The 16,686-nt window shown below is 46.1% G+C and overlaps 1 protein-coding gene across 2 annotated transcripts in view; it reads left to right on the plus strand.

Annotated features, from left to right (window-relative positions):
• Positions 1 to 16,686, plus strand: part of PRKCB (protein kinase C beta) — a 312,009-nt gene that overhangs the window by 250,540 nt on the left and 44,783 nt on the right. For both annotated transcript variants that reach the window (XM_079899045.1, XM_079899044.1), the window contains exon 10: positions 4,205 to 4,378. In XM_079899045.1, coding sequence (XP_079755171.1) covers positions 4,205 to 4,378 — 174 coding nt within the window. The remainder of the gene's footprint in view (positions 1 to 4,204; positions 4,379 to 16,686) is intronic.

A 16,686-nucleotide genomic window follows, 5' to 3' on the forward strand; every position in this document is an offset into this window, starting at 1 on the left:
CTTTTACAGAAAAAGTTTGCTGGCCCCTGCTCTAGAACTTGATTCAGTTCTATCTCTAAATTGTTATTAATGCTTTGTGTGTGTCAGCTCTGTTTTCCTCCAGATGCTATAGGAGAATTTTCCAGAGTTTGCCCCTTTGTGTAGCACTTGCAGGATGTGAGGGGGGGGTCCTCTGGTACTGGCTATTCTCCCCTCTACCCCTGTGGCTTAGGGCAGGGTGAGGCACTGAGAATCTTCACACATCCCTGTTGACTGACTGAAAGATAAATATCTCTACAAATGCAACAGTGTTATCTAAGGTGTGAAGCACATAGTATTGATGATTTGCAAGATGATTTTAGTTGAGTAGTTGAGTTTTTTAAGGTGGTACATAGGTGCCCTATGAATGATAAGGTTTTTCTCTTTTTACGTTTTCTCTTAGTCTTTCTAATTACTTGAATCAGAAAGTCTCATTTGATGACAACCTGCCATTAATAGCTAACATTTGCTAATATCACTTTTTTCCTTAAACAAGAGGAAAACACAGGCCTGGCTTGGAACCTTCCGCAGCCAGCAGTATCCAGCTAGAATTTCCTAGCACTGCTTTGCTTTTATTTACTTTTTTTAAAAAATAAGTTTATTATTTATTTTTTGGCTGTGTTGGGTCTTTGTTGCTGCGCGCGGGCTTTTCTCTAGTTGTGGCGAGTGGGGGCTACTCTTCGTTGCAGTGCATGGGCCTCTCTTTGCAGTGGCTTCTCTTGTTGCGGAGCACGGGCTCTAGGCGTGTGGGCCTCAGTAGTTGTGACGTACTGGCTTAGTTGCTTTGTGGCATGTGGGATCTTCCAGGACCAGGGCTCGAACCCGTGTCCCCTTCATTGGCAGGCGGATTCTTAACCATTGTGCCACCAGGGAAGCCCTCACTTTTATTTACTTTTATGCTCATCTTCCACTTATGGCTGGTGATACTGGCTTGCCATTAATGGTGGTGATATAAAATTTCCTTTTCAGATAAATGTAGTTAAGTAAAGATGTGACTAGATTTAAAAAATACTAAGTAAATACCAGTTTAGGTGGTAGGGAAAAAATGTGAAAAAGGCACGTGAATGATTGATTGAAGTTTGGAAACACTCGCCCTAAAGTACCTGCCGTAGATACAAAGCAGTCCCAGTGTCCAGAGGAGGGAGTGACCTGTTTGGTCTACGTGGATCATTGAGGGATAGAGAGGAAGGGAACATCTGAGCTGAATCTCAGATTTTCTGAGCAGTGAAAGCGTGTGGAAGGACACTACAGGCACTGGCAATAGAAGAGCCAGAGGAGAAGAAAGAACAGGATGTGGTCAAGAAATTGTTTGACTTGCGGGAGTCACTGAGGGACTGGAAACATTTGAGTAGCCTGGTCAGATCCGCACTTTTAGAACAATCATCAGCTCCAGCAGGTTAATCTCTCTGAGCCTCAGTTTGTTCATCTGTAGAAGGGGAGTAATTGAAACAGACGTAGGGTGTTCACCCCTGCCTCTGGTGCCTGGGGAAATTCCCAGCCATCTGTCCTGCTACTCCTCCAGACAGGGGACTGCACTGACATTCAAGGTGTCCGGGGCCCCTCCCCTGTGTTCCTGGGTGGTGGTGGGGTGGGGTGGGTTGTCTACGAGTACTCTGGGTTGTTAGATGGTACGTCGACCAGTGGTGACGGGGCAGTGGGGTTGCCACACTCACAGCCAGCTCAGCGCTGAGCCCCTCCTGTGTACTTGGGGGTCCTCTCAGCTGATGACTCTGCTTCCATCCTCCTTCAGTCTCTCTACCCTTTCGCCTCTGGCTAAGTCACCTCTCCGCCCTTGCCCCAGCCCTGCCTTCTCAGGAATCTGGGAGCAGAAAACCCCTATCTCCAGCCTACTCTTAACATCTTAGTGGAGTCATTGGTTCTGCCTTGGTTGAGGACTAGGGAAGGAAAAACGGCTCTGGGTACCCGTGAGGGAGCAGAGGGAGATGGGAAATGAGCTAAAGACACGCACTCCAGCACTTTGAACCCTCCTCTGCCATGGGGGCGAGTGGGTCTGCTGTGAGGCTGAGTAGATGCCCGGCAGGGAGGACCTGCCCAGCTGGCAGCTCGTATTTCTATGGTGAGGCTGGGGGAGGAAGCAGTCGGAAAAGTCCTCTTGATGCGGAGGTGTGCGTCAGGGACTTTCTCCCGCAGTGCTCTAGATTCCTAGGCCTGAATCGCCCATGGCCACCCCTGGCTGTGATGAGAGAGAAGGTGGTGCGGGCAGGAGACGGGCCTCTGTGAGGGGCGGTGATCGCAGCCCAGAGCTGCCGTGCAGGAGTCCAGTCAGGCCTCTTACCATCAGGGCAGGAGCTGAGCGGACTGTGCAAGCTGCCCTCCTACCTCGGGGCTCCCTCTGTGCGTCACTCCCTCTGGTCCCAGGCCTCTGTTGCTCTCTCTGATCCTCCAGCTGAGTCAGGGACGAGCATTTCATTTCCCCAGCCACCTAAACTCCTTGAGGATTCTTCTGGAACTCTCACACGTGGAGTGTATAAAGGCAGAGACCTTGGGATCAGGTAAACCGGAGTTCAAATCCTGGCTCTGTCCCTAACTGAATTTGTGGTGTGACAGGTCACTTAGCTTCCCTGAGCCCCGGGCTCCTATGAAATAGGGCTCTTTTCTTTTTAATTAATTAATTTTTAAACTAACTTATTTATTTCTTATTGAAGTGTAGTTGATGTACAATATTCTGTTACCGGTGTACAGTATAGTGATTCTCAATTTTTAAAGGTTATACTCCATTTACAGTTATTATAAAATATTGGCCATATTCCCTGTGTTGTACAATATGCCCTTGGAGTTTATTTTATACCTAATAGTTTGTACCTCTTAACCCCCCACCCCACTGCTCCTCCCCCCTTGAAATAGGGTTCTTAATGGTCCCGACTTCCTAGGGTCTTAGGCAAAGTGAATGAGACATAATAAATGAAAACCATTGTCTGGCACCCTGGTAAGCACTCAGAATATTGTGGTGACTGATATTATTGCCTGCGAAATGTCTGACACAGTACACACAGTATATAGTTACTTCAGTCCGATTGCTTCTTCCTCCAGGAAGCCATCTCAGAAGCCCCCAGACCAGGTTACGTCTTGTACAGTGTGGTCCCGCCCCATGCTCCCTAAGAGGCTTCTTGAGAATGGTACCTGCTGGTCCCTGTTCTCTCTGGCATGGTCACAGCCAGTGCAAATAATGATGTGTCACAAGCCACACTGATTAACATGCTCTGATTGTGACCACAGCTGCATGAAAGGAAGCCCCAGGACAACAGGAGAGGATGTTAAAATATTACATTAATCATCCCTGTAATTAATGTCCAAAGTCTTCCTTCCTCCCTAGAATGCAGGGTCAGAGAACATGCCTGCTCATCTAATGCTGCTTCCCCGGTGCTTAAAAGGCTCTTAATGAATATTAAACAACTGGAAGAATACGGAAACAGTTGCCCCAAATTCAGTTCTTTCAGGAATTCACTCATTCCCTCCTTCAACAAATAGTTCTTGAACACCTACTGTGTGCCAGGCACCGTTCCAGACTCTGGGGTTACACCAGTGAACAAAGCAGGCAAAGATACTTGCCCTCGTGGGGTTTGTATTCTAGTCATGTTTGGCTGGCATTGATACGTATCCCAAAGGGATATCCAAATACTTGCTCATCACTCTTGGAACCATCTTCTGTTTTTAAAAAATTTTTTAAAAAAATTTTAGTGATACGCTTTTTAAAAATTTGAAGTATCATTGATGTACAATGTTGTGTTCGTTTCAGGTGTACAGCAAAGTGATTCCGTTTATATACCTTTATTCTTTTTCAGATTCTTTTCCATTATATGTTATTACAAGATACTGAATTTCCTGTGCTACACAGCAGGTCCTTGTTGATCTATTTTATTTATAGTAGCGTGTATCTTTTAACCCCAAACTCCTAATTTATCCCTCCTTGCCCCCACCACTTTTCCCTTTAGTCACCATCAGTTTGTCTTCTACGTCTGTGAGTCTGTCTCTGTTTTGGAACCATCCTCTGTTGATTGGGTTCAGCCATTCAAGGTGCGAGGTCTGTGGGAAACTTCACGTGTCGTACCAGCATCCACCGAGGGCACGTGGACGAAGCTTGGAGCAGATCTGAGTGACCGTCAGCCGCCTGTGGCTTCCCCGGGGCCCCTTCCGCTACTACACTGACGTGCCCGCTCTCTCGCAGGTCATGCTCTCAGAGCGGAAGGGCACAGATGAGCTGTACGCCGTGAAGATCCTGAAGAAGGACGTGGTGATTCAAGACGATGACGTGGAATGCACGATGGTGGAGAAGCGGGTGCTGGCCCTGCCCGGGAAGCCGCCCTTCCTGACCCAGCTGCATTCCTGCTTCCAGACCATGGTAACCGCCTGGGGACCTGGGCCACTCCCTCTCCAGCCTTCAGGCTTTGGCCAGAGCTGTCCCGGCAGCGGCCACCCCAAACAGACACCCGGACCCTTCCCCTCCTAGAGACAGGAAGCTGTCAGGGCCCAGGGACAGCCGGCCGCGGAGAATTTCTGAGGTTGCGGCTGAGAAGCACTCTCCCCTGAGGCAGATGCTGTTTCAACAAAGATAAAGAACTCAGGCAATTGGTTTTATAACCAAGGGAGCAGGGCCTTCCTCTGGCAGCGAGAGGTGACTTGCGGACAGGAACTCAGGACTCACAATCTGAGATGTACTAGCAGAACTTACAGATGGGGATGAGGGATAAAGTCCTCCTATGTGCCCCTAGAGGGTCACAGTCGGCCCTGTGGACTCTTCAGATAAATGCACGAGTTCACGTTGCAGGTTGCATGGACCTTCTTGGAGGAGGGGTTGCCTGAGAACACAGCCCGCAGAGGACTCCCGGGGCAGGGGACACAGCCTGGGCAGGGACTAGTGAGGTCAGAACCAGGCTCCTAAGAAGAAGGGGGCATCTGTGCACTGTCTGCTATTGACTGTGATTCTCCTTCTATCTGTGAGAATAAGAGATGTCCCTTCAAGCAACTCCTTACCTTTCCCCTGTTCAGACTAAACCTTGGTCTCCATACCTAGGGGGGTACTTGTGGTGATCAGGCAACAATTTGGGGACCCATTCACCTCTCCATGTTCTGCTATGACAGACCCCATTGCCTTGTATCCACATGTCTTATCTCCTCTGCTTTAAGAGTATGACCTTCTCAGAAACGGGACCCAGCTTACTCAGCTCTATACCTCATCTGTGAGCCTTTCCCAGGTACCAGGCACTGTGGCGGGGCGGGGCAGGGGGCAGGGGAGAGATGAGGCAGAGCGTAAATGCAAAGAGATACAAAGTTAATTCTCGCTTTGGGAGCTTCTGAGGGCCAAAGGCCTAGTGTCTTGAAGCTGCTTTAAGGGAGTTTTCAAGATTATTTTGACTCTCTCCAGTTCTCACCCTACATCCTGATTGTAGAGCCCAACCCCTGTGCGAGATGGGACACTATTGCAAGTTGCGTGTACCTTAAAGCTTGGGGCTTGCTCTCTTCTCCAACATCACCAAGTCCTGTGCTCTGCTAAGTTAGACTGAGTCCCTCCAGCCTAGGAAGACGCAGAACTGGGTTTGGGGTGGGTTTTCTCAGTGCAGACCATACGCCAGGCATAGAACTACCTGTTGTGAAAGGGGAAGAGCCAGAACCCAGCCCCGTCCCTGTTCTAAGTAGTCTCTTGACACATTTGGGGTCAAGATCCCAGCTGTGTCACTTTCTGGCCGAGTGGCCTTGGGAAAATTAGAAAACCTCTTGGTATCAGTCTCCTCATTTGTGAATGAGCTACGTCCAAGGTTGCTATGAGGAGGAAATGAGATTATACATGAGAAACACTTAACACAGTGCTTGGTACCTGGTAAACGCTCATAGATGCTGGTTCTTCACTTCACAAGCATTTAGCATTGGCCTTGGCCTGGACCAAGTACTGAGGTATAGTGCTGGGTAAGCTGGGTCCTGTTCCTGAGAAGGTCATGCTCTTAAAGCAAAGTAAACAGACGTGGGGATAGTTACAAAACAATGCAATGGGGGGCTGTGATAGCAGAACTTGGAGAGGTTGTTGCCTGATCGCCACAGGGGCATCTATGTTTTGGGTGCAGGGATGATTTTCTGCTGGGGCCCATTCCCTGAATCCCAGACAATCTCCCTACCACAGGTCATCAAGGGAAGGAACATTCTAGGCAAATGTGTACAGTATTCCCCTGTGTGGCTTTGGCCCACCAGCCTCTTGTTGGGGTCTGCTGGTGACAAGGGGCTACAAGAACATTGTTCACTCCACTGCAGGCAGGACTAAGCGCTGAAATCGTGTTTGCGAAAGTATAGAGCGGGCACCGCCATGCAGAATGGTCCTGGGTAGCTCAAAGGGGGATTCTGGGTGGTGCACGGATTTTAAATTACATTCTTTTCAGTTCACTTTATGTTCTTCTGAGTACCTCAAAGAGAATGTTTCTGTTTGGTGCTACCATGGCCATTAACATCTTTTTAACACTTGACTTTTTTTTTTTTTTTTTTGCGGTACGCGGGCCTCTCACTGTTGTGGCCTCTCCCGTTGCGGAGCACAGGCTCTGGACGCGCAGGCTCAGTAGTTGTGGCTCACGGGCCCAGCCGCTCCGCGGCATGTGGGATCTTCCCGGACCGGGGCACGAACCCGCGTCCCCTGCATCGGCAGGCGGACTCTCAACCACTGCGCCACCAGGGAAGCCCAAACACTTGACTTTTTAACGAAGAGAGAGGACCAAGCTTCAGGTTCTGAGCTTTGGCAAAGAGCAGTTTCTAAGTCGCTGTTTTGCTTTTATTTTCTATATATTTTTACAGATTTCTTTCATTTATGGCAATATAAAGTCTTTTCATTTTTAAATTTTGAGATATTATAAGACAAATATAGAGAAACCACACACAATTGATGCTTTAATAATGAGTTATTACAAGGTTACGTTCCTCCTACCACCATCCAGGTTGAGAAGGAACTTTAGCAGTCACTCTAGAAGCCTCTCTACGTCCCAATCTCAATCTCCCCGCAAATGGGAGCTTGACTTCCTTGCCAGTCTCTATAGTTTTATCACTTAAGTTTTAGCATCCCTTGATAAGATAGTTTACTCTTTCCCATTTGTAGAAATTTGATTTGTCTTTTAATAGGGTGATTTCCCTCTCCATTCCTTCCATCCCTTTCTTTTATCTGCTAAAGATCCTGGGCTGTTTGAGCCACAGCGTTTTCACAGTCTGGATTTTGCTGAGTGCATAGTCATGGGGCCCCTCCACATGTTTCCTCTGTCCTCTGTGTTTTCTGCAAATTGGTAGCTGGACCTAGAGGTTCGGTCAGACCCAGGTTTGACCCCTTTGGCAAGACCATAGATGGCTGTGTGTTTTTTCATCCAAAGTCACATAATGTCCGGTTGTCTCTGTTTTTGTAAAGTGTTGGCAACCAATGATGCTCTGTGCCTAGGTCCATGAATTCATTAAGGATTGTGAGATGGTGATATCCTAATTCTGTCATTCCTTTTTCTTTATTAGTTGGAATTCTTTTATAAAGAGAGACTTCCCTCATCTGTTGCTTGGTCCCCTGGTGATACAGTTCATATAGGAAAGGCAGGATAGATGCGTGACACTTTTTTTTGTTATTTGACAGTTTTCATGAACTGGCTCACTGTTACGCCCCAAAGGTGACAAAAGTTTGCTTTTAAAATAAAATTTTTGAGTAAAAGAATAGAGTCCTTGGGCTTCCCTGGTGGCGCAGTGGTTGAGAGTCCACCTGCTGATGCAGGGGACGCGAGTTTGTGCCCCGGTCCGGGAAGATCCCACGTGCCACGGAGCGGCTGGGCCCGTGAGCCATGGCCGCTGAGCCTGCGCGTCCGGAGCCTGTGCTCCGCAACGGGAGAGGCCAGAACAGTGAGAGGCCCGCGTACTGCAGAAAAAAAAAAAGAGAGAGAGAATAGAGTCCTTGTAAAGAAAAATATTCAGTGAGCAATAATTCACATTACATGGGACTTGGCAAAGATCAGGAAGGGCATACATCTTACAAGTCCAAATCCCTGGTGTTACCTTGGGGAGTTAAGGCCTAAAGGTATTCAAATAGTGACAGAAACGGGATTAGACTAGACTCTTAGACCTCTAGACTCTCTCATTCTCACATCTTTTCTTTTTTTCCGTTGGTGGTTCCCAAACTGACTCGTGGACATCACCACATAAAGGACAGTCTCAGTGGTAAACAGACTGAGTGGTAAACAAGGAGATCTTGTTCTCAAGGCCGGGCTGACTTGGAGCAGCAGTTTTCAATTTTAGCTGGATGTGTTGAGATTGGGGGAACTTGGTCATTTGTGACTAATATTCATTAAGTACAGTATCTTAATTTGTAATTTACTGTTTTAAACACGACAGAGTAGAGTGGATTTGAGGCTCTTCTTTTAACATTGAGCCTTGGATTTCATTATGCTTTCTGGAATTGGAGAGTAGGGTCTGGATGTGCATGGAAATTGTGCAGGAGTTGTCACCTGCCAGGAAATAGAGATTAAGAACCGAGAGAACATAAAACACAAGAATTGAGTGAATTCGAGTCTTGTATGGGGATGGAGGCCTCCTACTGAAGACCGACCCACGGTCTCCCACTCCAGCAAGGCCAGGGACGGAACAGGTTGCTTTCTTGTTGGTGAGGATCAGATGAAATCGTGAACTCATGTTGAGGGGCTGTATTGTTTGGGGGGGAAATGTAACTTTAAATAGCAGAGTTACGCTTGGCTTGGGGAGATACACTCCCTGCCAGCTGAACTCGAGGCCCTTGGGGGGCTGAGCGGGGTTGGCTGAGGGGAGAGCAGAGACCCTCCCATCTCACGTCCACTCAGCAGCAGATGCTCATTGAGTGAAAGGCCCCCACTGAAAATGTTTTTCATTTACTTTTTCTTTTGGCTAAGCACATATATTTTAATTTTACATAAATTTATTTCAAAGACTTAATAATGCCTACTATACGTGAGGCATAAGCCACATCCGTGGCAGCCCTTGCATGGGTCCCGACATCGTCCCAATGTCACAGACGGGCACTGAGGCCATACGGCTAGTACGTTTCAGGGCCAGGACTTGAACCCAGGCAACCTGGCTCCGAGGGGCTTTACACTTAATCCCTGCACTATGAGGTCTTTTGAGTGTACGTTACCCGATTTCCACTCTACCTGACACACGTGGGGGCAGAACCGCCAGCAGCCAACCTGTCTCCAGGCTCCAGCAGGGGCCCGGCCACATCCTTCACCTGGTGCTTCCTCCTTCAGCTTTCCCATCCCTGGAGTGGATCTGACTTTCTGTCTGTGCATCTGCCATCCTGTGGGCCTTTGAAAACTCTGTTTCGTTCCACCCTCACAAAACATCTTGGGTGGAAGGGATTATCTGACATCCGACTTGGCAGGTGAATGGATTGAGGAACTGGGATGTAGGGTAGTTTTCCCTGGACACAGCACAGGGTCACAGGCCCACTGAACCCAGAGCCCAAGCTTTTGCTAGCAAATTATGTTGAGTGGCTACCAAAGTGGCCTCAACAGGGATGATCAAAACCACAAAAAGCAGCAGCTTTAGTGTGTCAGCCTGTGTCAGGCACTGTGCTCAGGGCTCTACAGGTAACCTCTCATTTTATCCTGCTGACACTTCGACTGGGTGGGCCCTGTGACTACCCCCAGTGTATAGATAAGGGCGCTGATATTCAGAGAAGTTCGGTAACTTGAGCAATGCCACACACAGTGAGGGGGGTGGCGCTGGCATTTGTTCTGTAAGACTCTAGAACCCCAAACCCTGAAGCCTTGCTATCCTGCCTCTGCCTTACTTCCAGATTCCTTTTTCTAGTTTAGAAATTATCTTCATTGTCATGATCACATTTAATTTTAACAAGAACACCACAAGCACGTATTACTGTCCCCACTTCTGCAAAGGAAACCAACCCTCAGAAATTTGAAATGCCTCAGGTTACACTGTCGGTAAGTGGCAGGTGTCCTCATGCCCCTTCAGGTGTTCTTTTCACTATGAAAGAGTCACCTACTTACCCCACAAGGATGTTGCGATGATTGGAAAGATTTCGTGGTGGGAGTGATTTTCAAATTTAGGGAGCCCTGCCTATAGGTGAAACAAACCATTGTTAACCTGGCTCAGGTGAGCAGGAAGGCCCATGAAGGTGGTCATCGTCTCACGCTCACCTTCTGGAGTTGCATATCCTCTGACCCCCAGACTGGTGCTCCAGAGGTGGAGGCGTCCTGGCTGGAATAGGCAGTATCCCTAAAGCCAGCATCCCTGAAAGTCAGATCATTACTGCCAGTCTACAGGGGGTACTAAGGCTTATTGATTCTGTCAACAAATATTTATTTGTTGACATAAATATGTCAGGACCCAGCTGCATCCCTGTGAGGGTACATCAGTGAACAAAAGAGATAAAGTCCCCTGTTCCTTTGGAATTTACATTCGAATGGAGGAGACAGATAATAAACAATAATAACAAAAAATAAAGGGGGGAGAGATGGATGGATGAAGACAGAGATGCTATTTTTGATTGGATGATCAAGGAAGGTCTTTCTGATAAGGATGACATTTGAGCAGAGACCAGAGCAAATGAGGGAGCGAGGCACGTGGATGTCTAGGGGCAAAGTGTTCTAGACAGCAGGGAGAGTGAGTGTAAACGCCTGAGGCAGTGACATGCTCGGCATATATGAGGAGCAGCAAGGAGGCCAGTGTAGCCTGAGTGGAGCGTCATTTTGTATTTTGTGACCCAGAATTCTTTTATGAATCATCTACCTTTAAAAAATGACAAATTTATTATAACATGCTGCAAATTTGATATGGTTTTTTTGCTAGAGACTTAGAATTTGGAAGATAAAAGATGCTTGATAAAACAGAAAAATCTTGAAGGTGGTCAGAATAGATAAAAAGGAAAAAGACACCCTACCAATATACAAAACAATTTTGTCATTCTTAAAACGATACACGTTTAATTTCTAAAAACTTGTTTAGAAAAGCAAAGTTACATCAGAAGTATTCTTAGACAACTGGATTTTAAAGACCCTTGAAAAGCATGCATGGCACAATGTTTACAGAAAATGTAAGATATTACATTCTATTTAAGAGATTATTCTAAATGTTTTAAAATTGAATCTGCACACGGAAAAGAATCAGAGACACAGATAAGATAAATCGAAACTTTGATTTGATTTAGGGAGGGGCCAGTGGATAATTGTCTTCATTTTGAATTTATATTATTTCAGGAGAGTCGATGATAAAACAAGTTAAAAGTGTTGAATGTGCCACAAGATGGCAAAAGTTAATACTCAAATACACAGATACAAAAGCCATCAGAAGGGGCTTGAATTTTTAGAGAATTGCTCATTAGAGGAACTGATCTTCAGAGAATGGGGTTTAGGCCAGTTGTTCTAGAAGCACAAAAGGATAAACACCAGCTTCTCAGTCAGATAAATCTGGGTCTGTGATTACTGGCTGTGTGACCTCCAGGAAGTCACTTAACAGATCTGCATATTCGTTTCATCATCTTTAAAGTGACATAAGAAGTGAGGATTATAAGAGGTGGTGTGGGCTTCCCTGGTGGCGCAGTGGTTGAGAGTCCGCCTGCCGATGCAGGGGACACGGGTTCGTGCCCCTGTCCGGGAAGATCCCACATGCCGTGGAGCGGCTGGGCCCGTGAGCCATGGCTGCTGAGCCTGCGTGTCCGGAGCCTGTGCTCTGCAACGGGAGAGGCTGCAACAGTGAGAGCCCCGCGTACCGCAAAATAATAATAATAAAAAATAAAAGAGGTGGTGTACAAAGTGCAGAACAAACAAAAAGGGAGGCTACCCGCATTATTTGAGCTGGGCTGGAGGGGCATCTGGCTGGAGGGGCACAAAAGGATTATGTTTCCTCCAGCCCTTTTGCAGTTTTTCCCGGGTACAATTGTCAGCCCAGCACATTCATGCAGTTTCCCAACCGCCAGTGGGCACAGGCAGTTAAGTCTCCTAAGCAAAACATCTATTTTAAATGTTTTCTTTTCAATTGAACATATGCACTTCTTTTTTCTTTTTTTTAAAAATAGAACTAGATTTTATGAGTCATTGAAGGACAGGAATTACTTCCTCCCCAAATTTGCTGTTATAGCCCAGCAGGAACTCAGTTGCAACGCATGCCGGGAGGGGCGTCAACCCAGAATGCAAAAAGGGACAGGGAGGGGGATGAGGATGATTCCACTTGTAGAGGTGGCCCCTGACGACATGTCCATTGAGCACCGAGAGTGTCCAAGTGGTCCTGGTAACTCGGGGTCAACTCTGGGTTGGCAGCAGTATCCAAGGATATAGTTTAATGTAAGGACGTTGCTGTAGGAAACTCTTGGCCGTAGTCTCAGTTGGCCATGGTTGAGTTGCAGGAAACAGAATACCTCTTCCAAACTAGCTGATGTTAAAAAAAAAAAAAAAAAAAAAAAAAAAAGAATTATTGGAAGAAAAACAACCCAAAGACAAAGATGTACCTGAGCGTCATGAAGATCTAGAAACTGTAACTTCAAAGCTTTCTAGACTGGATCTCTGTTTCTTTTTCCTTGCTTTCTTTGTTTTCCCCCACACACACACACCCCCCACCCCCGCTCATGGTAACATGGCTTCCCTAGTCCCTCGCAGTTTGCCTATCCACCAAATTCCCCGAATTCCAATTCATACACAGGAAAGAGAATCTGATTGATTCAGCATAGGTCAGTTGTTTTATTCCTAGCCCAATCACCTAGTCATTGGCTACTAATTCAGCAGGAACCTTTAAGAAGGGGGTGTATCTACAGGGAAGGAATAATTGGCGCTCTTGTCAGGTAGGAGACGCCACCTTGAATCCAAGGAGGCCAGCTGGGTTGGAGCAGGACATAGCCTGCTGCTAGCAATGCAAACATGGTATTCAATGCATCCAAGGAGAAGAAGCTGGAGAGAGCTTGATAGGTGTCTGGGCCTCAGGCAACTAAAGCCATCCAAGAATCTTGAGTGCAGGAAAGGACCCAGGAATGCAACCCAGGCATATAGAGCCGGGGTGGGGAGGAATAGACACAGCCTGGTTCTCTCTGCCCTCTGATGGTGGCTTTTGCATATTCATTCAATAATCAGAGGTCCATAGAATTCCAAGGAAGAAGAGAGATGGCCCTAGCCCTTGAGAACTTTGCTCTCTATGTGGAAGGACAAAGCTTAGAAAGCAGAAAATACAGTTAGAGGAGCATCAAGTTGCTTGATTCTGATAGAGATTCTTAGGCTATAGAATACAGAGCAAAGAAGGTGTCCACACACTCACTTGAGTGAGCCTCTGTGAGTTTGCATGGACCCCATGCATTATCTGTTACATCTTTGCAAACCCATATGGAAGAGAAGCTATTCCTGCCCCTTTAGGAAGGCAGGGGAAGTTTAAGTAACTGATGCAAGGTCTCAGAGTAAGTAAGCGGGATAACCGGCACTTGAACCCAGTACTAGCTCGTGCCACAGCTAAGGCTCTTAACTGCACAGCTTCTTGATAGAAACAGATGGATCTTTGCAGTAAGAGGAACAGTTTACAGACAGGATTGATTCACTGACCAGCTTGGAAAATCACTAAAGATCATTAAATAGATTAACGCTTATGCAACTCACCTTAGAGCAGGGTACGCGCTTAGAGTTGCCCACATTGTTGATTTTCTCTGTCCATGGTATCTTATTAAAAGTGGCAAGTGTCCTCCTGACAGTCACATGGGCATTGTGTCACATCCCACTTTCAGCTGTCTTGGAGGAACAGTGATTATCTCTTTAAATGCCCTGCCCTGTCCAAGGCCTCCCCTGGTGAATTCTGCACATGCAATCCAGCCAGCGTTTTAAATCAGACTATCCTCATATTCACACTCCAAATTTGAAAAATTCTATCCCACCATTTTGCACGCTACGGTGACAGACAGATATTTAATTTTATTTATTTACTGATTGAATATGAGCGGTCACGGAGAAAGGAAATTTAAAATTAACTGAAGTCGTTTCACGCTTCAGAGACAAGGGCAAGTGTGTAAATGAAAAGTAACCGCAATAACGATGATAATTTGGAAGAAACACTTTGAAAGTTGAGCAGACTGGCTAGTTTGAAGAGAAAGATGGTGAGCTCGCCTTTCGGAGCTTTTAATTGGAGTTGACAGTGGAACACCCACGTAGAAACGTCCTGTAGCCAGCTGGAGCTGACTGGAGCTCAGGAGAAAGGGAGAGGATAGAAATTGAAGTCGAGATTCATCAGCCTAGAGCGATGAGAGTTGATGTTTTGAGCTGTGACAAGTCCTCTTTGGAAAACAGAGCAAGTAGCAGGAACCAAGCTGGACTTGGGGTCCATATTCAATACATGCTTTCCGATGTCCATGCAGGAGAGGCCAGCAAGTAGGTCCTGATCCAAACCCACTGCACGTGACTATGAGAAAGATCTGTGAAGCCTTGGAATAATTTTATAGGAAGCGTGGGGAACAAAGTCGGATTTCAGGGCACTATGGGGGGAATAATTATGTCAGAATTGGAGGTAGTGGGTGAGCTGAAGTCCCTCTCATGAAATTTCTCTGAACACATCCTACTTTAGATGATGGCTTTAGTTAGTTGTATATTAACCATGATTCTGAATTCCTATGGAATTAACCAAGATTCTGAATTTTCTGACGGCAAGACCTGTACCTTATCATTTTTGCCCTTTTAACACCTAATACCATGAATTGCAAACATCAGTGCTCAATAAAAGTTCTAAAATTCACTTCTCTGCTCAAGATGGGCTCTAGATTGCCATTGGCAGTGTTTTCCAAATTTTGATGTTCCTTGCGTTGGAGTGGGAGATGAAGTACATGGGCAGATTACATTTATTTTAAAAATAAGTCATTTAAGGGATTGATGTACCAAAGCCAGACTGGTGATAGCATGGAGTCAATAGACTCCAGAGAGGCATTTATTTTTTTACAGAGACAATGAATCTCCATTTATGACTTTGGTATGAAGTTTTAAAATTTTTAAATAACTGTGTTTAAGTAAAAAAAAAAATAAGGTAAGTTAATAAAAAACATTATAAAATAAGTAAATTTTAGCAGATGATTTAGAACAACGTGGTAAAGGTCTTAACGTAAGTGAGATGACTGACGTTTGGGTGGATGGCCTTATGCAGTTCATCATAATCCGATCCCATGTCTTGATCCCATCTCCTCTTTTGTAACTCCAGGCATTCTACTCTCCCTCTACAGGAATAATAGCCGTCAAAGCAGGGGCTTCAGTGCTAGTTATATTTTTAATAATATGCATTAAGATAAACACAAAACTCGAAAGGTAAAAACATAGCCCACCTAAAATGATCTCCCACCCCATTTTGGGAGACATTGCCATTTGGAAGTTTATCTGGTCTCCCCACTTGCCTGGGGGAATCCTTAACATCGGGCACCACAGATCGTTCCCAGTAGCATCTCTGGCAGTAGAAGAGCCTGGCGAAGAGTGGGCATCATTAAGTGTTTGCTCGGAAAATGAAAGGACAACAAGATGCCAACCATAATGTTTAATAGCTGAAGAACTGGTGTGCCAACACCACACTCAGTACAGTTCGAAGATGACGGATGTCAGGGTTGCCCCGAATACAGTGAGTGGTAGAAACAGACCACAGAACGTGGCATTACCCACCGTGGAGCTCTCTCCCTGATGTGGGGATTCTGACTAATGAGTCTGGGGGGGCAAGTTGAGTTCTTCCAAGCAGAAAGCAAGCAACTGAAATCTCTCCCTCACTTTCTTCTCTCTCTGTGGCCGATGCCATCTGCTAGTTTTAAAAATAATTTTTAAAAGCAAGTGTTTTGGTTCTCTTCAATGTGCAGCAAAGACAGATGCTATTTTTAGGCTTGTTTTCTATCAGAAAACCCCCAAAGAACCAGGGGCAGGGTGTGGGCAGTTCTGGCTGACTGTCTCCGCTCTGCCACTAACTTGTAAGCGACCTTTTTGCAAACCTCATATGGCTTGGAGTGGAGGGTTCTGCCTCTCATTAGACATGTTGAGAGGGTGAAGTAGAATCGGGCTGAGAAAGTCCTTCGACATTTCAAAAATGATTGATTAACCTGTACCCGTCCCTTGTGGTCTGCCAGCTTTTTTTGACGTCCCTTCTCTTCTCCCCTGGACTGGAAGCTCCCAGAAGGGAGGACACACCCACACATCCATACAATGTCTGGGTCAGAACCTTACACGGGAAGCTGCATAATACGAGGTTACAAGTGTAGACTCTGAAACCAACCTGCCCGGGGTTCAAATCCTGCCATGGGGAAAAGGTAATGTTTGTCATGTTGGGTTGTTCAGAGATAAATGAGACACAATATGTAAAGTGCTCAGCTTAGTCACATCGTGCTTGCAAGGTGGTAGCTTCGTTTCGTTGTTTTTATTCTAATTATTATACACTCAATACACATTTGATAAATGCACACATGACTGTTGTATGTAAGATAAAGTTCTGTGCACTGTAAGGAAGACTTTTTTTAGTGGTGGATTAAACCTTTGTTGTATGGCCGCCGTCATTGTTAGAACACTTTACATACGTCATCTTGGTACTTAACTCTATGGGCAGGTGGGTCGTGTCCACTTTACAGGTGGAGAGAAAGCTGGAGATCTGAGAGGTTAAGTAACAGCTGTTGCACAGCTAGTAAGTAGTGGAAAGAGACTTCAAATCCTATATTGATTTCATAGGGACCCTTTGCCC

Source organism: Stenella coeruleoalba, assembly GCF_951394435.1.
Source record: "Stenella coeruleoalba genome assembly, chromosome: 15".
NCBI lineage: Eukaryota > Metazoa > Chordata > Mammalia > Artiodactyla > Delphinidae > Stenella > Stenella coeruleoalba.